This window comes from Panthera pardus, unplaced genomic scaffold (assembly GCF_024362965.1).
Source record: "Panthera pardus isolate Hobbes unplaced genomic scaffold, ASM2436296v1 HiC_scaffold_3, whole genome shotgun sequence".
Lineage (NCBI taxonomy): Eukaryota > Metazoa > Chordata > Mammalia > Carnivora > Felidae > Panthera > Panthera pardus.
In genome coordinates, this window is record NW_026526876.1 from 60250887 (window position 1) to 60274004 (window position 23118).

Here is a 23118-nt window from a genome sequence, read left to right on the forward strand (position 1 = left end):
TAAAACCAAGAGCCTAAGAAGCGGACTTGGAAGTTGTTGGTGAAGGGCATCAGCTGGTGCTTCCTTTTCTCCATGGGCCTGTGTGTCTGAGTCTCGAAGTTTCTGTGTCTCTCACTCTCTGCTTTTCTCTCCTTCTCTGGTGTGTGTGTCGCCTCTGTCTCGCACCCTTTTGGTCGGTTTTTCATTCTTGTTCACTGTCATTGTGCTCTGTCCCCTCGCTGTCCCTTCTCTCTGGTAGGACTGCATTGCCGTGGTTATCGGCTCAGCTCTGTTCTTGTTCCTCTGGCAGCTGCATCAACAGAGGGCAGCCACGGCCGCAGGTGACCCATTAGCTGAGGAGCTGGCCACTGGTCACCCGGAGCTTGTGGTGGGAAGGACAAGTTCTCACCTTGGCCTTGGTTGCCCAGCTGGAGGGCCCCATAGGCAACAGCCATCGCTGGCCATGAACTCTGCCAAGACTGAAGCTTTGGCCTTTACCTGTTGGCTCCCCAGGCCTTCCCACTGCCCAGCCCTGGGGGTCTTGGGGCTCTGGCACATGTCCTCAAGGCCCAGGACATCTGAAATGAAGGCACCGCAATGGAAAGCCACCCACCGTGTCATGCAAGTGGCATTTTTGCTCAAAGAGAAAAAAAGTTTAATCTGGATCTAACCATGAGGAACTAATCAGACAAATTCACATTAGAGACATTCTCTGAAACAGCTGGCCTGGACTCTTCAAAAGTGTCAGTATCATGAAAGATAAAGTAGTGAGGAAAGGGTTCTAGATTTAAAAAGACTAAGGAGGCAAGGAAATGCAATTCATGATTCTTGACTGGATCCTGGATTTTTATGATTTATTTTTTTAAAGATTTTTATTTGTAAGTAATCTCTACACCCAACGTGGGGTTCGAACTTACAACCCCGAGGTCGGGAGTCGCACACTCTCCTGGCTGAGCCAGCCAGGCTCCCCTGGATCCTGGATTTTTACAAAGCAGCTATAAAAGACATAATGGAGGTAACTGGGGAAGTTTGAACATGGATGTATACTAGCCAAGAGTGTTGTAAAACTGATAATTATGTTGTATTTGTGTAGATTGTTCTTGTTCTTCAGGGATACGTGCTGAAGTGTTCAGGGGTAAAGTGTAATAATTTTTAGTCTACAACTGTCTCTGAAATGGTTTGGCAAAGAATAAGTGTATGTGTACATGTATATATAGAGTATAGACATATATATATATAGTGTATATATACATATATATATATATATAGTGTGTGTGTGTGTATATATATATATATATATATATATATATATATATATATATATATATGATAGGAAATATATATACAGGGAAAGAGCTAGAGAAAGCGAGCTACTGTGCAACATGTTAGTAGCTGATGAATCCAGGTGAAGTATAGATGAGTCTCTATTGTCCTTTTTGTGCAAACTTTCTAGAGATTCAAAAGTGTTCAAACTTAAAAGTTGGAAGTGGGGGAAACTTTTAAAGAGACCATCCACTTCTCACTCTTCGAAAGCGCTGTTTTTTCTACATGAATCAAAAATGTCCGTGGGAAAGTCCCATCTTTGTGCACATCTGAGAAGAAATTAAAACCCAGATTAATAAACAGAACAAAACAAAACTTTCTGGGAAGAAAGAAGCAAGCCAAGGAGAACCCCACTGGACCCCAGGGCAGAGAGAGAGCCATCCAGTCGGCGTGCCAGCTCTGGCTTTGCCACTAACTTGAGATTGTTGGACATCTCACTTTCCTACCTATGTACCTTGGTTTTTCGCTTTCAAATGAGGAAGTTGTACTAACTATTGAAATGCAATGCAAGCAACGCATACTTTTGAGCAGCCCCCTCCCCGCCCCCCCCCCCCCCCCCCCCACCAGGTTCTGTGCCAAGCCCTGGGAACAGGGCAGGAACCAGATGGTACCTGCTGTCCCAGATTACAGGCTTCTGGAAGGCAACTCTTATACAGGGTGGGACAATGGCACGCGTGTCCAGAAAGGAAAATACAGGCTGCTGTGGGAGCATGCAACACAGGGTTACCCCTAAGGAGGGGGAGGGGAGGGCCTCCGTCCTCTCCAGAAAGTGATGTTAAGTTGAAACCTTAAAAGTATTTAGACGTTAGTCAAAGGGAAGAGGGTGAGGAAAACGCTCGTCTGAGGGAAGAAAATGTTCAAAGGCCCTTAGATGGCAAAGAGGAACCGAAAGAAACTTGGAAAGGCTGAAATGTTGGAGAAATAGATCACCGAGGTCCCAGCTCTATGATTCTTTGTCCTTCAGGTGACGTGCAGAAAGACACTTAGTGTTCTCTCTTCATTTTGGTGGAGACCCAGAGGGCTGGGAGCGTCTTATTCTCTGCTTTTTGTGGGAGTTTCCTATGGATCCCCCAGAGGGCTAGCAAAGTTATTGGAGTGTCTTTGTTGAGGCTTCCTGACAGCCCAGACATGATGTGGGTGCTCCCTCTTCTGGCTCCTAAAGCACCTTGAAAATGTCTGTTTAAACACCTGCTGGGTTGTATATTAAGGGTCTGCTTTTTTTTTTTTTTTTTTTTTTTTTTAAATTACCCGTGAGCTCTGTCTAGAGAGGAAGAAAGAAATACACAGGCAGTAACACAGCTAGCTACCTGGCGTTAAGAAGGAAAGTCACATGATCAGACTTGAAATTGAGGAAAACAACACAGCAGCGTAGCATAGGAGTAGGAAACAAAGAGACCAATTGGGAAGCCACTGCAGTAATCACAAGCATCATCGTAATGTGTAATTGTGGGCCTGCACCCCAGCTCTCCTTCCCATCTCTTCTTTCCTAAACCTCCTTCTCTTGTCCAGAAAAGAAAGCCATACCTCTTACCCACCTTAAACCTTACTGGAGTACATTGCTTGAAGGCATAAAAATCACTGGGATGCCAAATAAAGAAACCATTTGGGGGCGCCTGGTGTGGCTCAGTCGGTTGAACATCCGACTTCGGCTCAGGTCATGATCTCACGGCTCCATGAGTTCGAGCCCCGCGTCAGGCTCTGTGCTGACAGCTCAGAGCCTGAAGCCTGCTTCAGGTTCTGTGTCTCCTTCTCTCTCTGCCCCTCCCCTGCTCACGCTTTGTCTCACTCTGTTTCTCAAAAATAAATAAGTGTAAAAAAAAAAAATTTTAAGAAACCATTTGAAAGAGTGACAAGCCTTTTTTTTTTACATTTTATTTTTTTACATTGACATTTCTTTTGTATTGTTCTACAAATTATATATATATATATATATATATATATATATATATATATATATGGCCTCATACCACCCCATTCAGAATAAAGAATGGTTACATCACCTTAAAAACTCCCTAGTGTACTTCTTTCTAGACACACCCTTCCCCTGCCCCCTGGCAACCACTGCTCTGTTCTTCATCAGTCCAGATTTATATTTTTGGAGATGTCATATAAATGGCATCATTCATATGTAATTTTTTTTACATCATATGTGATTTTTGAGACTGGCTTCTTTCATATAATGTCTCTGAGATTCATCCAAGTCATTGCAGGTATCAACAATTCTTCCCGTTGTTGCTGAGTAGTATTGCATTGGATGGACGTACCACAGTTTGTTTACTCAATGGAATAGTACTCAGCAATAAAAAGGAGCAAATTGTGGATACACACAACAATATTGGAGTGAAACTGCCAGGTCATGTGGTGGATGTATGTTTACCTTTATAACAAACTGTCAAACTGTTTTCCAGAGTGGGCCATTTCACATTTCCGGTAGCAACGTATGAGAGTTCTAGTTACTCTGCCCAGAAGTCCAATGGTCTGTTGTGCCACAGAACCAGGCAGAGAGTTCCAGTCATTCTGTATCTTCACCAGCACTTGGTATTGTCAGTATTCTTAATTTTAGTAGTTTCAGTAGATATATAGTGTTATCTCTGTGGTTTTCATTTGCGTTTCTCTAGCGGTTGATGATGCTGAACATCTTTTCATGTGCTTATCGGCCAACTTTATATCTTTGGAGAAGTGACTGTGCCTATGTCTCATTTTTCAAAAATTTTGTTTTTTTGGGGCGCCTGGGTGGCTTGGTCGGTTGAGTGTCCGACTTCGGCTCAGGTCATGATCTCACAGTCCGTGAGTTCGAGCCCCGCGTCGGGCTCTGTGCTGACAGCTCAGAGCCTGGAGCCTGTTTCAGACTCTGTGTCTCCCTCTGTCTGTGACCCTCCCCCGTTCATTCTCTGTCTCTGTCTCAAAAGTAAATAAAAACGTTTAAAAAAATTTTTTTTAAATTTTGTTTTTTTATTTTTAAGAGAGAGAGAGAGACAGACAGACAGAAAGAGAGAGGGAGAGGGAGGGGCAGAGAGAAGGGAGACAGAGGATTCCAAGCGGGTCTGCGCTGACAGCAGAGAGCCTGGTGTGAGGCTTGAACTCATGAACTGGGAGATCATGATCTGAGCCAAAGTCTGACACTTAACTGACTGAGCCACCTGGGCACCCCCAAATCTCATTTTTTAATTGCATCATTTCTTTATTGTTTTGAAAGTTCTTTTTTGTTTTGATTTTTAAATTTAGAGGGCGTGCCTGTGAGTGGGGCAGGGGCAGAGAGAGAAAGATTGCTCAGCAGGCTCCATGCCCAGCGTGAAGCCCATGGTGGAGCTTGATCCCACTACTCTGGGATCATGACCTGAGCTGAAATCAAGAGTTGAATGCTCAACTGAATGAGCCACCCAGGCACCCCAGGGGTACTTTATACTTTCTTGATGCTAGTCCTTTGACAAACATGGGATGTGCAAATATTTTCCCCCAATCTGTTAACAGTTTTTCCCCATTCTCTTAACAGTGCCAGTGAAGGCTTCTTAAGGCATTGAGGTCAGGGTTTACGACTTCCTTTGTTTTTTTGCAGATTTTTGTTGGTGACAAAGTTTCGCATTAAAAATGGGGTGTTTTCCCCAGGCAGCTGCTTAAGATGGAGGAGGGGCAGGTCCTGGTGCTCAATGGCCGGGGCCATCCCCTGGGCCACCTGGAAGCCACTGTGTCTAAACAGGTGCTGCTGGGCTGGAAGGTTGTAGTGGTGTGCTATGAGGGCATCGGCACTTCTGGCAATTTCTACAAAAACATAAAGTACCTGGCTTTCCTCCACAAGCCGCTGAGCCTCAACCCATCCCGTGGCCCATCTCCAGAGCCCAGCCGCATCTTCTGGAGGACAGTGTAAGGCACGCTGCCCCACAGGACCATAGGAGGCCAGGCTTCCCTGGACCGCCTCAATGTGTTTGATGGGATCTTGCCACTCTATGACAAGAAAAAGGGGATGGTGGTTCCCGGTGCCCTCAAGGTTGTGCGTCTGAAGCCTACACGAACATTTCCTTACCTGAGCACCTGGCTCACGAGGTGGGCTGGAAGTACCAGGCTGTAACAGCCACCCTGGAGGAGAAGAGGAAGGAGAAGTCCAAGATCCATTACAGGAAGAAAAAGCATTTCATGAGGCTACAGAAACAGGCCAAAAACAATGTGAAGAAGACCGACAAATACACAGAAGTCCTCAAGGCCCACGGACTCCTGGTCTGAGCCCAATGAAATTGTTTATTCCTCAATAAATAAGGGAGGGAAGGAATGAATGAATACACAAACAAATAAATATTAAAATAGGGTGCTTGGGCTTATATTTGGATATTTTGAATTCACATAGAGTAGAGTGGAAATAAGGATGATGTACATTTAACGACTTCTTCCCCTGACAAAATATACTTTGTCCCTGAAGGAATCCAGTAAGGGCAAAGCACTGATAGATGTTAATGGCAGTCATACTGCCATTTCGTCCAGTGCACAAATTCAGGAACTTGTCCTTTCCCATCTTTCTTAATATTAGAACCCAGTGTCACAGTGATGTGGATTAGCACATCTGTTTGAATTTAACAATGATGTCAGACTCTCCGACAGAAAATGAGCCTTGTTCATGGGTCTTTACATCTAGGGCTGACTACCCACCCCTACCCCTTTTCTGGTAACCATTGCATGTTTTTGCACGTAACTTTTAGGAAGTGTCCAAGAAGATGTTTGAAGAGCATTGGTTAATCTGCTCTTTCAAGAAACTTAGGTGTCTCGTAGAGAAGAGGAGGAGAGGTGGCTAGAGGATGCTTCTCTCAAAGATTTTATTTAATGAAAAAAAATTTTTTGAACGTTTATTTATTTTTGAGAGACAGAAGAGAAAGAGAGAGTGCGAGCAAAGGAAGGACAGAGAATGGGAGACACGGAATCCAAAGCAGGCTGCAGGCTCTGAGCTGTCAGCACAGAGCCTGACCCGGGGCTCGAATCCACGAACGGTGAGATCATGACCTGAGCCGAAGGCGGGCGTTTAACCTACTGAGCTACCCAGGTGCCCCTTCAAAAATTTTATTTTTTAAGATGGAAAATTTGAGCATGTGTCTTTGGTATTGTGTCTATATTTCAGAAAAGACGGGCATGGAGGAGCTGAGTTTACTACAAATGAGGAAACCATGGAACACAATCCAGGCAATAATATATCAACCAGGATAGGCTAAGTAAAGCTGCCCCACTAAATCTCAGTAAGCTTAACGTATGCCAAGTTTATTTTCCTCCTTTACTGCATGTTCTAGTATGGGTCTGCAGGGGGTCTGCTCATCTTGGACACTCAGAGACCCAGGTCACCAATTGATGGGCTCATTTTCACAGGGCATTTGGCAGAAAGGGATACAATGACTTACTAGCTCTTTAAGATGATGGAAAAATAACAAGTACTCTGCATGTTTCAAGTGGGTCAGAGAAGTGTTAATCCCAGCAGGTGCTGGAAAGAGCTGGAAACTTCCATGAGTGGCCTAGTATGTAGTTCTATTGACTACTACTTGTCACTTCCGGTACAGGAAATAGCCACAAATTTGCATTATCTCGTACCTACTTTGGGACCTGGCGAGATGGGGTGAGGTAAAATATGAGACACTGTTAGCTCATTTCAACAAATCAGAGATGAGGGTTCTGGTCTCTGGCACTCAATCATTGCCGTGTAAACCTGAAAGTTCCTTTGTGTTTGGGGGAGGATTTGATGCTCTTCCAGCTCCAACGTCTTCTTGTTGCAATGAGCCTGGAACTGGAATAAGAGGAGCCAAGGAAGCGAGTAAGCCCAAACAAGGCCCAAGCGCGCTACCTCAAGAAAACAGGCTTTCTAGAATTTTGGTCCGGATGCCTGTTGGGTAATGTGCTTTCAGCCAGCAGGGAGCGGTACGGAGCCAGCGGCACAGTTCTGCATTGCAATAGCGATTTGAAAATCGCTAGGGGTCACTCAACTTTGAGCGTTAGAATCATCTCGGGGAGGTTTTTAAGAATACCGGCGCCGGCGCCGAGCTTCCCCCTAGACGATGAAATCAGACTCTTTGGGAGTGGAGCCCCAACATCGGTATTTTTAAAGAGCTCCCCAGCTATGTGCACCGGGTAGTCTTTAATTCTTTACTACTTGGAGGCTGGATGACATCCAGTGGGTGCATTCTCACAAACAAGTTCTTGACTCGAACCCTCTCTTTCTTCTCGCAAGAGTTGTCGGGGTTACGTTTTAACGGTCCTGGGTGGGGGTGGGGGGGGATGGCGGGGCAGGCATCAAGCTAAAGGGTCTCTAGGACATCAGCGTTTCCTAGCGCTCGGGAGGAGCTGATCTCCACGCGCAGGTGGCTGTGACTCAGGCCAGCTCGGCCCTAGGGCGCCGCTCGCTGGGCGGGGGAGGGCCGAGGTCCGCTCTCAGCGGGACCGAAGTCAGGAAAAATGGGTGGACCCAGGCGGGGAGTGGAAGGTCGAGGGAGCAGCGGAAGGAGACGACGACGCGGGCGGGCGGTCCCCGACGCGGCCCCGACTTCCGCGGCCCGGCGTCTGGGGGCGGCCTGGTCACCATGGCGGGCCTGGACCCCGGCCTGGCCATCCCCGTGTGGCTGGCCGAGGACGACCTGGGCTGCATCATCTGTCAAGGGCTGCTCGCCTGGCCCGCCACCCTGCCCTGCGGCCACAGCTTCTGCCGCGACTGCCTGAAGGGCCTGTGGGCCGCCGGCAGCCCCGGCCGCCGGCGCTCCTGCCCCACCTGCCGCGAGGGCGCCGCGCAGCCTCCGCAGCTGCGGAAGAACACGCTGCTGCAGGAGCTGGCCGACAAGTACAGCCGGGCGCTGCGCGAGCTGAAGGAGGCCCCCGGCGCCGCTCCCGCCCGGGGAGCCGCCGCCGGCGCCGCGCCCGAGCCCGCGCGCCCGCCCCCGCGCCGCGCCGCCCAGCTGCCGGTAGGGAGGCGGACCCGCGCCGCCGTCGCGCCCCTCGGCCCCGCGCGCCTGCCCGCGGCCCCCCGCTCTCCCCCCTGCCCCGGCCCGCCTGCTCTCACCCTGGGCCCTCCCGCTCTCGGGGCAGTGCGGACAAGTACACGCACGCTGGGAAAAAGCCGCCTCCTGACAGCCCGGCCGCTCTAGCTGCTCCTCAGCACGTTGCCACTTCTTTCCAGTCTTTCCGCAGTCTGTCTCTTTGAACATTTTTATACTGGGGTAAGATTCAGCCCAAGACCGGTCCGTCTAACCATTTTTTAAAAATGTACAGTTCAGTGGCGTTAGTTATATCCACAGTGATGGGCAACTATCACTTTCTGTTTCCAGAATGTCAGCACCACAAACACTCTGGCACCCCTTAAGCAGTAACTTCTCATTCCATCTCCCTGCAGTTCCTGGTAACGTCTGGTCTGTTTTTTGTCTCTATCATTTGCCTACTCTAGGTATTTCATATACGTGGGATCATATAATATTTGTCCCCTTGTGTCTGGCTCCTTCCACTTCCCGTAGTGTTTTCAGGGTTCCTTCATGTTGTAGCGTGCACCTGAATCTTACTCCTTTTTGTGGCTGAATAATATTCCATTGCGTGTATGGACCACATTTTGTTTATCCATTTGTACACGGATGGCCGCTTGGATTGTTTCTACCTTCTGATTATTGTGAGTCGTGATGCACTGAACGTTGGTGTCCAAGTAACCCAGCCCTTCTTCTCCGTTCTTTTGGGTAAATACCTAGGAGTGGACTTGCGGGTTTGTACGGGAATTCTGTTGAACTTACTGAGGAACACAGCCAAACCATTTTCTACAGCAGCAACATTTTACATTCCATTGGCAACATCCTGATGTTTCCACATCCTTGCCAACATTTGTTGGCAAAATAACAACATTTGTTATTTTTCATTTTATTTTTATTCCCCTCTCCCTCCTGCCACTTTGTTTTTAGTATACCTTTCCTGTTAGGCATGAAGTCCTAGTGGGATCTGCATTTCCCGAATGATTAATGATGTTGACTGATCATCTTTTCATGGGCTTATTGCTAATTTATGTATCTTCGTTGGAGAAATGTTTATTCAGGTCCTTTGACTGTTTTTTGTTTTTGTTTTTGTTTTTAATTGGGTTGTCTTTGGGCGCCTGGGTGGCTCAGTCAGTTAAGCGCTGGACCCGGTTAAAGCTCACATCAAGATCTCACAGTTTGTGAGTTCAAGCCTGGGGTCGGGCTCTGTGCTTACAGTTCGGGATTCTTTTTCTCTCCCTCTTTCTCTGCCCCTCCCCTGCTCTCACACACACTCTGTCTCAAAATAAATAAATAACTTAAAAAAATTTGGGTTGTCTTTTTCTTGTGGAGTGTTAGCAATTCTTTATAAATTCTGGATATTAAGCCCTTATCAGGTATATGACTTGCAAATATATTCCCCCATCTCGTGGGTTGCCTTTTTACTTTCTTGCTAATGTCCCCTGATGCACACACGTTTTAAGTTTTGCTGATGTCCAGTGTATCTGTTTCTTCTTTTATTGTTCTTGTTTCTGGTGTCGTATCTAAATCCACCACCAAATTCTGAGTTAACGAAGATTTATCCCCGTATATTCTCCTGAGAGTTTTATGGTAATAAGGCTTGTTTTGAGGTTGCTGACCCATTTTGAGTTCGTCTTTCTATATGGCATGAGGTAGGGGTCCAACTTTATTCTGTTGCATGTGAAAATCTAGCTGTCCCAATACCGTTTGTTGAAGAGAGTGTTTTTCTCCATTGAGTGAACTTGGAACCCTCATAAAAAATCAGTTGGCCATAGATGAATGGGTTTATTGCTAGACTCCTAATTCTAGTCCATTAGGTTTTTTTTTGGGGGGGGGGGGCGGGGGAATCTATCCCTATGTCAGTACCACATTGTTTTGATTAATATAGTTTTGTAATAAATTTTGAAATCAGGAAGTGTAAGTCTGTCTGACCCTGTTCTTTTTCAAGATTGTTCTGGCTCTCCCTGCAATTCCATATGAATTTGAAAATTGATGTTATCATTCTGCAAACAAGGCTGTTGGAATTTTGAGAGGGATTGTGTTGAGTATGACATCTTTAACAATATTAAGTCTTCTTCCAAAAACATGGAATGTGTTTCCATTTATTTAGGTCTTCTTAACTTTCTTTCAGTGAAGCTCTGTAGTTTTCAAAAATAGAAGTTATTTCATCTCCTTGGTTAAATATATTCCTAGGTATTTTCGTCCTTTTAGGTACTGTTATACATGCAGTTGGGTTCTTAATTTCTTTTTTTGATTGCTCACTGCAGGGGTATAAAAACACTATTTTTTGTGTGTTGATCTTGCGCCTTTCAACGTTGCTGAATTCGTTTACTAGCTCTAGTAGCTTTCTTGTGTATTTTATTTATAAGATCTTTAGGATTTTATTTATAAGATCATGTCATGTGAGTAGAGAGCATCTTTTCTTCTTTTCCAGTTGGGATGCCTTTTTTTTTTTTTTTAATGTTTATTTTTGAGAGAGAGTGAGCGAGCACACAGGTGCATGTACAGGGGAGTGGCAGAGGGAGAGGGAGACAGAGAATCCCAAGCAGGCTCTGTACTGTCAGCTCACAGCTAGACATGGGGCTCAACCTCAAGAACTGTGAGATCATGACCTGAGCCGAAATCAAGAGCCAGATGCTTAACCCACTGAGCCACCCAGGCATCCGATAGGTGCCTTTTATTTCTTGTCTAATTGCTCCGGCTAAAATTTCCAGTACAATGTCAGGTAGCAGAGGTGCAATCAAGCATGCTTGTTTTGTTCCCGCTCTTAGAGCCTTAGTCCCGCTCTTAGTCTTTCACCATTGAGTGTGATGTTAGTTGTGGATTTCTCATAAACTCCCTTTATTATGTTGAGGAATTTCCTTTCTATTCCTGGTTTTCTGAGTGTTTTAATCATGAAAGGGTGTTGGATTTTGTCAAATGCCTTGTCTGCATCAAATGAAAAGATTATGTGGTTTTTATCCCTTCATTCTATTAATGTGGTATATCAACTGGTTGTTTTTCTTAAGTTGTACCACTTTGCACTCCTGGGATAAATTCCACTTGATCGTGGTGTATTATTCTTTTAATACGCCACTGGACTTAGTTTGCTAGTATTTTGTTAAGGGCTATTGGTCTGTGATTTTCTTGTGATGTGTTTGTCTAGCTTTGGCAACAGGGTTATACTGGCCTCACTGAGGAGTTAGGAAACATTCCCTCCTCTTCTATGTTTTGGAAGACTTTGAGAAGGACTCTTGTTAATTCTTCTTTAAGCATTTGGTAGAATTCACCAGTGAAGCCATCTGGTCCTAGATTTTTCTTTGTTGGGATTTTGATTACTGATTCAATCTCTTTATTTGTTATACCTCTGTTGACATTTTTCTGTTTATTTTTAAGTCAGTTTAGGTAATTTGTGTTTCTAGGAGTTTATCCATTTCATGTAAGTTATCTAATTTGTTGGCATAATAAGTTCATAATATTCTCTTAAATTTTATTCTGTAAGGTCAGTAGTAATGTCTCCACTTTGCTTTCTTTCTGATTTTGGTCATTTATGTTTCGTCTTTCTTTTTCTTTATCAGTCTAGCTAAAGATTAGTCAGTTTGTTGATTTTTTTCAAAGAACCAACTTTTGTTTCATTCATATCTCTATTGGTTTTACATTCTCCATTTTATTTATCTCCCATAATCTTTATTATTTCCTTCCTTCTGTTAGCTTTGGGTTTGGTTTGCCCTTTTTTTCCCCTGGTTCCTCAAGGTATAAATAAATGTAAGTGATTGATTTGAGATCCTTCTTCTTTTTTTTTTTTTTAAATTTTTTTTTTTTCAACGTTTTTTATTTATTTTTGGGACAGAGAGAGACAGAGCATGAACGGGGGAGGGGCAGAGAGAGAGGGAGACACAGAATCGGAAACAGGCTCCAGGCTCCGAGCCATCAGCCCAGAGCCTGACGCGGGGCTCGAACTCAACGGACCGCGAGATCGTGACCTGGCTGAAGTCGGACGCTTAACCGACTGCGCCACCCAGGCGCCCCCTTTCTTCTTTTTTAATGCAGGAATTTACAGTTATAAATTTCCCTCTGAGCCTTTTCCAGAGTTCTGACATAATTGCTTTTGACAGTGTCTGTTCTGTGATGTTTCTATGTGGAGGGAACACAAAGTATATTTATATTTATATTTTTATTTTTATTTTTATTTTTATTTATATGTTTATTTATATGTTTATATTTATATGTTTATTTATATGTTTATTTATTTTGAGAGAGAGAAAGCATGTGAGTGGAGAGGGACAGAGAGAGGGGGAGAGAGAATCCCAAGCAGGCTCTGTGCTGTCAGTGCAGAGTCCGACGTGGGGCTCAATCTCATGACCATGAGATCATAACCTGAGCTGAAGTAAAGAATTGGACACTTAACAGACTGAGCCACCCAGGTGCCCCAGAGGGATGTCAGGCTTCTTGGAGATGCAGAAGGTCCTGGGTTAATTTCAGATTTTGAGGTTCCAACATGATTTAAAAAAGAAAAGTATCAGAACAAAGTTATAAAAACTGGTTTATTGACAGTTGGATGATGAACACTGTGTATTTCTGTGACTTGACATAGGACCCCTTGTGGAGGGAATGCAATTCCAGACTTCATCCTTTGAAGTCTGAGCCCATCCTGCCTCTGATGAGGGTCTTGAGGTTGTTCCAGAATGTTGGCTGCAGAACTTACTTCCACTCCCAGCCAGGCCGCTGAGCAAATCAAGGTCTTTAAGTGGGGTTGTTTAGCGCTCTAGTTTGAATGTTGCCTTAAATGTATAGGGCGTCAGGGGTGCCTGGGTGGCTCAGTGAGGTAAGCGTCTGACTTCGGCTCAGATCACGATATCATGGTTCATGGGTTCAATCCCCGCGTTGGGCTCTGCACTGGAGCGTGCTTCAGATTCTATGTCTCCCTCTCTCTCTGCCCCTCCCTTGCTTGTGCTCTGTCTCTCTCTCTCTCAAAAGTAAATAAACATTAAAAATTTTTAAAAATGTACAGGACATCAATAACCAAACAAAAGGAGCTTACATCTGTGCATCACTTGAAAGTTTCCTCAATCCCTGCACAATGATCAGTTAGGTTGAGTCTCTGCACCGTTTAAGAGGAGAAGGAGGAAGGGTCACTTTTACCTTGAAAGGAGTGGTAAGGACACAGGATGATTCTGGTGACACTGGACCTTAAACCTCTCTAGTTTGATTCCTTCCACTGCCCCTGTCACCTTGCTGGCTGCACCCACCCTGCCAAATCTCCAGGCTCTCCGTTTCCTCTCTGACCTCCTCTGCAGAATGACCCCTCTCATCCCTTCACGCTTCACTCTCACCACCCCCCACCCCACTCCTGTGGATGGTCTCTGTTTCCCTGTTATGGCCGCCAAATGATCAGTAGGCACGCAAAAGGTCTAGGAAGTGTACCTCCTTGTCCTCTGGACATCTTCGTCACCTACTTGCCTGCTTCCTTTATCCGGTGTTTACAACTTCCCTGTCTGGAGCTGCTTCCTGGTCCAGCTTTGTGTTCTTCTTTGTTCTTTTAAAGGCGGCGGCACAGAAGAGCATCACAGAAGCTGGGCATGAGCTGGAAGAGTTGGTGGAACAGCTTGTAGACCTTGTCAGGAGTCTTCAGAGTCAGACACACCTCCCGGAGCCCGGACCAGACAATGAAGGGAGCACCCAGAGCTTGGTAGGCACCCAGCCAGGAGGGGGAAAGGGTGTGCCGGGGGCAGGGCTAGGGACAGCTTCCAATTGGAGCAACATGAACGTGTTTGGAAGTTGAAGGATGCAGTAAGTCTTCATCTGTTACCATTTTCCTACTGTCAAACATGTTTGAGCAGAAGCGTGGAATGCTGGAGGCAAGGCGGGGGAGCTTCTGGTGGGTCAGGTTCCATCCTTAGCCCTGTACCTAACCAGCTCTGAGATCCCCAGTGACCTCTGTGCAAATCCTGCAGATAGTCTCATCCTCATCTTCACTGACCTTTCAGCAGTCTTTGGCCACACCTTCATTCCTGAAGCTTCCTCAGCTTCTAGGACAGGATTGTTCTGACCTTCTCCTGTTTCTCTCTGGCTGGCGTCTTCTCCGTCTGTCTTGCAGGCTCACTCTCTTTTCCTCTCCTCAGCAATGAAGTGCCCAGATTCCTCAAGGCTGACTTATACATTGCTTTTTCTTCCCCCTGCGTGGTCTTTCCCACACCATGGCTTTAATTACCACCCTGTGAACACCGTAGCTCCAGCCTGGACCTTTCTCTGAGCTATGGTCTGATATCTTCCTTCTCACCTTTTCCTCTTGGTATCTCAAAGGTACACCGTACTTAAAGTGCCCCAAACTGGGGTGCCTGGGTGGCTCAGTTGGTTAAGCACAGCACAGAGCCTGCTTCAGATCCTCTGTCCGCTTCTCTCTCTCTGCCCCTCCCCGCTTCAAAAATAAATAAATAAACTTATAAAAAAATGTCCCAAACTGTTTCCATCTCAATGACTGGGCCTGTTATATCCTTCTAAGTGTACAAGCCAGAAACCTGGGAATCATGTCACCCCTTCCCTCACCAGCCTAAACATCCCTAGAATCTATTGACTACTCTTGAGCTTTCTGGAGACATCTCTGATCAAAGCCTCTGATCATTTCTTGCCTGGATTGCTGCAATAATTAATTACTCCACTCTGTTCGCACTGGTCTGCTCTCCTCATGGTCCTCTCAAACACAAATCTGATTTACAACATCTCCAGCGCCATCTGTTTGTGGGGGATTAAGACTCAAATCCCAGCAGTCCTCACAGAACCAACAGGGACCTGTGGGACTCCTGCCCTTGTCTGCCTCTCCTGTCTCTTTCCATCTGGGTCCCCTCACCCTCCTCACCCTGGGGCTCTTCAAGCTGCAGCCACCGTGGCCCACATCAGTACCTCCAGGGTGTCGTGCTTCTTCCCACCAGCAGGGTGCGCTCCATGGAATGTTCTTCTTTCACTCTGCCACCTAGGTAATGCCTGCTCATCCTTCAGACCCAGCTAGATCATCACTTTCCGGGAGAAACCTTCACTGATTTCCTCGAACAAGTCTCCCTGTTAGAGAAGCCCTTATGACTTCATTTGTAACAGTTATCACAAGTTGGAACTTGATAATGATTGGTGCCATAATTTATTCCTGTTTGTTCTCCCACTTCCCCTACCCTGGATTCTAAGCTTCATTAGGGTAGAGACCTTGATGGCTTTTGTTCTTTTGTTCACTCTTGTATCCTCAGGCCTACCACAGTGCTGGACACATAGTTAGGTGTTCAACAAATGCTCATTGAAGGAGTGAATACACGGGTCTTCAGGGATGCAAGGTGTTGGGGGGAGAAAAGCCTGAGGGTCTGACTTCCCCCCTTGGCATTGCTGCTGGCTTGTATTCTGACCTTGGGCAAAAAGAGCTCTGGTATAAAAAAGCGCTCAAGTAGGGGCTCCTGGGTGGCTCAGTTGGTTAAGCATCTGACTTCGGCTCAGGTCATGATCTCGTGGTTCATGGGCTCAAGCCCTTCATTGGACTCTTTGTTGACAGCCCGGAGCCTGGAACCTGCTTCGGATTCTGTGTCTCCCTCTTTTTCTGCCACTCCCCTGCTAATGCTCTGTCTCTGTCTCTCTCTCTCTCTCTGTCTCTCTCTCAAAAAAATAAATAAACATTAAAAAAAAGTGCTCAAGTGATGGGAAAATGCAGGTCGATAAAATTCACTGTGGCAATTTAGTTCACCTCCATGAGGTGTAACTGTAACTTCTTTTTGTATTTATTATTATTATTATTTTTAATTTTATTTTTTAAATTTACATCCAAATTAGTTAGCATATAGTGCAACAATGATTTCAGGAGTAGATTCCTTAATGCCCCCTACCCATTTAGCCCATCCCCCCTCCCACAACCCCTCCTGTAACCCTCAGTTTGTTCTCCATATTTATGAGTCTCTTCTGTTTTGTCCCCCTCCCTGTTTTTATATTATTTTCGATTTCTTTCTCTTATGTTCATCTGTTCTATGTCTTAAAGGCCTCATATGAGTGATGTAACTTCTTTTTTTATTAAAAAAATTTTTTTCAACGTTTTTTATTTATTTTTGGGACAGAGAGAGACAGAGCATGAACGGGGGAGGGGCAGAGAGAGAGGGAGACACAGAATCGGAAACAGGCTCCAGGCTCCGAGCCATCAGCCCAGAGCCTGACGCGGGGCTCGAACTCACGGACCGCAAGATCGTGACCTGGCTGAAGTCGGACGCTTAACCGACTGCGCCACCCAGGCGCCCCAGTAACTTCTTTTTTTAAATGGGAATAGCAAACCCACCTTGGAAGGTTGTTTTAAAAATTAGAAGTAAGCCGTGGAAAGTACTCAGTCCAATGGGCCTGCTACTTTATGAGTGGTAAGAAGAGTGGGATATGCAAATAGGATATGCAAAGTTGGGAAGGAAAGTCAGGGACCAAAGGTGGGAAGGTGGGAGCAAATGGGAGGCTGTGTTGGGGAATGACAGGTTAAAGACAATCAGGGAGCATAGATTAGAGGCCTGAGAGAGCTGGGAGGACCTGGATGGCAGCAACATGTCTATGCTGGCTCTTGAGAAGAGAGATGATATAATGGTAGCCTCTTGGAGAAGATTATTCTGGCCTCTGAAGCTTATCTTGGTGACTATCTGTATTATTTATTTTGTAAAGCCCCTATAGGATGGACTTACAAATTTTAATACTTTTTTTGGTATTACTTAAGAAATCCATGTTTATTGTAGAAAATACTAGAAAATACACAAGCAGTTTAAAGAAAGCAAATGAGGGGCGCCTGGGTGGCTCAGTCGATTAAGTGTCCAACTTCTGCTCAGGTCATGATCTCGTGGTTCGTGAGTTTGAGTCCCGTGTCAGGGTCTGTGCTGATGGCTCAGAGCCTAGAGCCTGTTTCAGATTCTATTTCTCCCTTTCTGTTTGCTTCTCCCCTATTCTTGCTCTCTCTCTCTCTCTCAAAAATAAATAAACATTAAAAAATTTTTTTAAAAGCAAAGAAAATGAACATCACCCATAACCCCACCACCCAGAAATAACCACTCTTTAATATTTTTGCTGCCCTTTGTATTCTTCCAGATTCCTTTCAAGGCATGTGGTCTGAGGGCCTAATTATGTTTTGAAAAATTTGTGAGGGGGCACATAGAGAATTAGAGACGGCAGAATCAGAATATGCTATTTGATGCATACCTTAAGAGACTTGAATTAATTAATTTATTTTGGATGATTCATCAATAGTCTTTCCTTGGTTTCTTCAAAGCTTGTGACTCCCCACACACCCGAGAGAAAACTGAGAGACATTCTGCATGACTTAGAAGAAATCCGGGAAAAATTACGGGAAAACTTGACATGGAAAGAGGCCCTTGAAGAACAACCACAGGGTAAGGTGATTTTATTTTGTGGAGTATTAAATATGGAAGTTGGGGGAAATGACAGAGTGTTCCAGGGCTTTGTTTTTGGGGGATAGGATCCCAGAGCCCAGCTGTGTTATTCCTGTGCTGCTGTAAATGAGGAAAGAGTGGGCTGAGGTGTTTTTGTGGCTGGATATGTTTTTTGGGTATGACTGGCGGTATGATGTAACACAGGCCTTTAAAAAATAGAAACTCATTTTCCGAGACCTATACATCCAGAACCTAGACCTGATTTTGCTAGCTTACTGCTCATCTGTGTTATCTACCTGAGGAGATTCAGAAATAGGCTGTTTTTTTGGGGGGTCTGGGTGGGTCAGTCGTTTGAGTGACCAACTCTTGGTTTCAGCTCAGGTCATGCTGTCGCGCTCTGTCTCCCTCTCTCTCTGCCCCTCCTCTACTTGTGCTGTTTCTGTCTCAAAATAAATAAATAAACTTTTTTAAAAAATTAAAAAAAGGAAATAAGCTGCTTTTTATGTTTATTAAATATCTTTGATAACAAAGCATACGATTTTGTAAATCATCCTTGATAAGTTCTATTAACATATCATCTCTGGTGAGTGTGCTAATAATAAACAGTAAAAACATAGAAAGGAACCTTTCTGTTTGACTTTGTACATTCTCTGTTGTAACCCTAGTCATGACTGAAGAACTGTTAGTTCACGCCTGTCCCTTAGACATTAGCTCTGGGCTCCCTCTCTTCTGCCTCCTGGTCTGGCCACTGCCAGCTTTATATGCTTTAGGGACATGTCTCTTATAACGACTTTTATATTCAAATGATCTTGCTCTGCTTAAAAAGTTATTTTAAAAAATTAAAAAAATGTTTTTTAATGTTTATTTATTTTTGAGAGACAGAGAGAGACAGAGCGTGAGTGGGGGAGGGGCAGAGAGAGAGAGAAAGACCCAGAATCTGAAGAGGCTCCAGGCTCTGAGCTGTGAGCACAGAGCCGGATGCGGGGCTCGAACTCACAAGCCTTGAGATCATGACCTGAGCTGAAGTCAGACGCTTAACTGACTGAGCCACCCAGGTGTCCCTAAAAAAATTTTTTTTAAATGTTTATTTATTTTTGAGAGAGAGAGAGCATAAGTGGGTGAGGGGCAGAGAGAGAGGGAGACACATAATCCGAAGCAGGCTCCAGGCTCTGAGCTGTCAGCACAGGGCCCAATGTGGGGCTTGAACCCACAAACCACAAGATCATGACCTGAGCCAAAGTCGGAAGCTTAACCTACTGAGCTACCCAGGCGCTCCAGAAAGTTATTTTGTATTTAGGTGGAGAAACATGATCCCTTGGGAGAAGTTTCTCAAGGAAACCAGTTAGAGCAATTATCTGAGAAATAAGTGTCCTCTTGGCTCCTGTGCACCCCTAAGTTTAGATTAGGTTCCTTAATGATCTTATTTACTCACATAAATTTAAAATCAGAATTTTAGTAGTACCTGGCTGGCTCAGTCGGTGGAGCAGGTGACTCTTGATCTTGGGGTTGTGAGTTCAAGGCCCAAGTTGGGTGTAGAGATTACTTAAAAATAAAATCTTCAAGTAATTAATTAATTAAAATGTTTAAATTTTGGCATTAAATTTAAAATTTTTAATTCAGCAATCAAAACAATACAAAAGCACACAGTGAAGGTCTCCTTCCCACCCTTGCCCAATTTGCCTATTGCAGTTTCAGTTAACTGCTTGTAGTAGTTTCTTGAGTGCCCATTCAGAATTTACTTACACAAAGTAACATTTTAAAGCACTTATGGCATTCGGTGGGGAGGTCATGGATATTCTGGGTGTCAGAGTGATGCCCTGAAACGGTATTAGCTAATTTATTTGATACATGTGCATCTAACCCTTCCTATGTGCCTGGTACTATGCTTGGTGCTTAGAACATAAAGATGAACAAGGTCTCTACCAGTGTTAGAAATAAGTCCAGCATCCCAATCAGTGGAGGGACATGGAGACTTGGAGCATGGCGAAGCCAGGCTTTAATCAATGTTCTTACAAGAGCAGGTGTCTGATGGACAGGCACACTGAGGGCAGTTACAGCAGACAATTTATCTCCTGGCGTGCAGGTCCCTCCCCTGATTCCTCATTGGCTAAGTACTACAGAGGTTACAGCCTTACCCGGATGGCACCTATGCCCATGTCAGGCAAAAAGTAGTCTGATTGGAACAAATGTACATTCCCTGAGGTGATGCAGAGACTTTCAGTCCCTCATCCCTTTGTTCTTGGGTGCATGCTCATTGCAAAGCCTGCGAAAATAAGCCCATGAAATGGAGAGGGGAAGAAGAACCAGGACGTGAAGTGTCTAAGGGTTTGGGACTCCATGGTGTGTGTGTGGGGGGGGGGGGGGGGTGGGGATGGGGAGGGAGGTCATACATATTTCCAATAGGTTGTAAACCTATTTTAATGAGACAGCACAGCTTCTATTTGGTGTTTCTGAAAATGAATCATCTCCCTTACTTCTCACACCAGCAAGGAGCTTAAATCTTACCAGGGACACAGGCAGTAAAAAAAGCTCACTGTGAGAACATGGGGCTGAACATAAGGATGTGGGAAACATGGGGCGCCTGGGTGGCTCAGTCGGTTAAGCATCCAACTTCAGCTCAGGTCATGATCTCACAGTCTGTGAGTTCGAGCCTGGTGTCGGGCTCTGTGCTGACAGCTCAGAGCCTAGAGCCTGCTTCTGATTCGGTGTCTCTCTTTCTCTCTGCCCCTCCCCTGCTCGTGCTCTGTCTCTCTCTCTCTCTCTCTCTCAAAAATAAATAAACATTGAAAAAAGATTTTTTTTTAATGATTTGGGAAACAAAGGTAACTTACAGCCCACTGACAAGTCCTGAAACAAGCAGAGTGACCTTCCTCTGGGAGTTCAGCTGCCTCCATGCTGACACTTTGCTAGGGGCAAAAGGCAGTCTTAGCTTAACATTATCCCAACCCTCCAGGAGCCTATAAGTCTACTTTAACATATGGGACATTTAACATTCCTTTGGAAACCTCCTTTATCTCTGTCCCCCCAATTATATGTTAGCAGTCATCCTCCAAGCATAAGGAGCATGATAATACATCTGAAGGGTTTCATGACTGAGGTTTTGCTAGACAGTAATGACTTTTTCCTAACAACAGCTAGGTCTCTCAAGGTCCTGCAAACCTTGCTTCCAAAATTCCTTAGAGACTTACTCTATCCCTAACCCCCTCCCAACTTGAAGGTATATAGTCAGCCACCCCTCACAACCCACGTACAGCTCTTTCTGCCCACGGGTCCTGTCCCCGAGCTTTAATGAAACCACCTTTTTGCACTGAAAATGTCTCAAGAATTCTTTCTTGACCATTCGCTCTGAACCCCACCATTTCCACATCAATACCTGAGCTGGATGTCCTGTCTGATTCAAGTCTGACACTACAAAAAAGTTCTGTGCCCTGATCACGATGTTTGAATAATTCTATTTGCCTTTTTTTTTTTGATAAGACTTTTTCCCCTTCCCAATGTTTTGATTCCTTAGTGGAACTCCAAGAAGGTCCATCTTCCTCTGCATGCCCGCTGCCTGACCACAGTCACCCTGCCCCCACGAGGACCTCCTGGTTTGCTCAGTGTAAGTATGTAGTCTGCTTAAAACTTGGCTTTGGCCTGGGGCACCTGGGTGGCTTGGTCGGTGGAGTGTCCGACCCTGACCTGATTTTGGCTCAGGTCACAATCCCAGGGTTGTGGGATCGAGCCCCGTGTTCTGTGTTGGGCTCTGTGCCCAGAGTGGAGCCTGCTTAGGATTCTCTCTCTCTCCACCCCTCTCCCCTACTTGGGCTCCCTCCCTCTCTTTCAAAAAAGAATTAAACAACACAACACAAAACAAAACAAAGCAAAACAAAACTTGGGGGTCTGTCAGTCCACCTCCCAGCTGCTGGGCCTGTTTTCGGCTCAAAGGGGAGCTGATTACAAAGACAAAAGGGATGAAGACTCCCAAATTCCAGGCTAAAGTGGGGAAATAAAAGTTAAGATGTGAAGGGGGGATTGTTACTAGAACCATGATAGAAGACTGCAAATTGAGGTACCAATTTTAATGCCAGTGTAAGTAAACTTTATCACACTCAAAGATACAAAGCGTCTGGGTGGCTCAGTCGATTGGGCGTCTGACTTCGGCTCAGGTCATGATCTCGCCATTCTGGAGTTCGAGCCCCACGTTGGGCTTTGTGCTGACAGCTCAGACCCTGGAGCCTGCTTCTGATTCTGTGTCTCCTCTTCTCTCTCTGCCCCTTCCCAAATCACACTTTGTCTCTTTCTCTCTCTCTCTTTCTCAAAAATAAATAAACTTAAAGAAAAAAAAGCTACAAAGCTATATTTTGCTCTTAGGGTGAGAGCTAATCATATCCTTGTTCTTTTCCTCAGGGGCCATCAGTCCGACCTTTGACCTTCGGAGCCACTGCTGTAGTCTGGAGGTGTCCGAGGACTGCCGGGTGGTGACTGTATCTCGCTGCCCGCAGACCCATCTCTGGAGCCACGAGAGGTTTGTGACCTGCCAGGTCTTATGTTCCCAGGCCTTTTCTTCAGGGCAGCAGTACTGGGAAGTAGACACTCAGCACTGCAACAACTGGGCAGTTGGGGTGGCCTCCTGGGGGATGAGGCGCAACCAGACCCTGGGAAGGACCGAAGACTCCTGGTGTGTAGAGTGGAAGGGGACTGGCCAGCTCTCTGCATGGCACATGGTCAAGGAAACCATCCTGGGCTCTGACAGACCTAAGGTGGTGGGCATCTGGCTGGACCTGGAAGAGGGCAAACTTGCCTTCTATTCGGTGGCCAATCAGGAGACACTTCTGTACGAGTGCCCCATCTCTGCCTCCTCCCCTCTGCACCCTGCCTTCTGGCTGTATGGCTTAAATCCTGGAAACGCTCTGACTATAAGGCCAGTAAAGGTGTAAAGGTTCCCTGGGTCTTAAAACATGGTGATCTCCCGGTTTCTCCCTCTGGTTTCAAGTAGCTGGCAACTTCCCAAAGATCCCACTTCCAGAGTTAATGGGTGAGCAGAAAAGGGCTAACTGTAGGCTTGGGACATTGAAACTGCACATTCCCCAGAAAGCATTGACTCTTGACTGGCTCCTGGGAGGTAACCCCTAAGCCCTTGGGATATCCTGCCTGATAAGAGTGTCTGTTTACCTGAGGGCCTCGGGCCAGGAGCTATCACCTTGACCTCTGGAGGGGCTGGAGACTCTGCCTGGGTGCCTGACCCCCAGTAAAAGCCCTGGACTCCAAGGCTGGGGTGAGCTTCCCTGGTTGGCAATACCCCTTGTACATTGCCACACACTGTCGCTAACTGTCACTAGGAGAATTAACCTTGTCCTTGTGACTCCGCAGGGAGAGGATAGTTGATCTCTTGGCTCCTGCCCTGTGTGCTGTGCCTTTTACTACTGCTGATTTTAATCTGTATCCTTTCACTGTAATAAATTGTAACCAAGACTACAGTCACTTTGCTGAGTTCTCTGGGTGCT

General features: G+C 45.6%; 3 protein-coding genes and 1 pseudogene across 5 annotated transcripts in view; all 4 read left to right on the top strand.

Annotated features, from left to right (window-relative positions):
- Positions 1-13902, top strand: part of ADAP2 (ArfGAP with dual PH domains 2) — a 43503-nt gene extending 29601 nt beyond the window's left edge. The window contains exon 11 of one of the 3 annotated variants that reach the window (XM_019423879.2): positions 13795-13902. In XM_019423879.2, coding sequence (XP_019279424.1) covers positions 13795-13832 — 38 coding nt within the window. In that variant the 3' untranslated portion in view covers positions 13833-13902. Of the gene's footprint in view, positions 1-289; positions 1221-4858; positions 5604-13794 lie in introns of those variants that run through there. The other 2 variants (XM_019423883.2, XM_019423880.2) reach the window with 2 other exon arrangements.
- On the top strand, positions 4922-5603 carry LOC109251904 (60S ribosomal protein L13a-like; annotated as a pseudogene).
- RNF135 (ring finger protein 135) lies at positions 7593-23091 on the top strand. Its single transcript, XM_053893066.1, has 5 exons — positions 7593-8222; positions 13795-13938; positions 17512-17632; positions 21144-21233; positions 22022-23091. The coding sequence occupies exons 1-5, from the start codon at positions 7848-7850 to the stop codon at positions 22549-22551; spliced, it is 1260 nt and encodes a 419-aa protein (XP_053749041.1). The 5' UTR covers positions 7593-7847; the 3' UTR covers positions 22552-23091.
- Positions 22121-23118, top strand: part of RHOT1 (ras homolog family member T1) — a 77226-nt gene continuing 76228 nt past the window's right edge. The window contains exon 1 of the mRNA XM_019423870.2: positions 22121-22139. The gene's annotated coding sequence lies outside the window, so the exon portion shown is untranslated. The remainder of the gene's footprint in view (positions 22140-23118) is intronic.

What these genes read in the sequence shown, in the direction of transcription:
- RNF135 (XM_053893066.1), top strand. Translation starts at nt 7,848, where the DNA reads ATGGCGGGCCTGGACCCCGGCCTGGCCATCCCCGTGTGGCTGGCCGAG. An exon ending in AAGGGAGCACCCAGAGCTTG is followed by an intron (nt 13,939 to 17,511) that starts GTAGGCACCCAG and finishes GTTTCTTCAAAG; the next exon opens with CTTGTGACTCCCCACACACC. An exon ending in GACCTCCTGGTTTGCTCAGT is followed by an intron (nt 21,234 to 22,021) that starts GTAAGTATGTAG and finishes TCTTTTCCTCAG; the next exon opens with GGGCCATCAGTCCGACCTTT.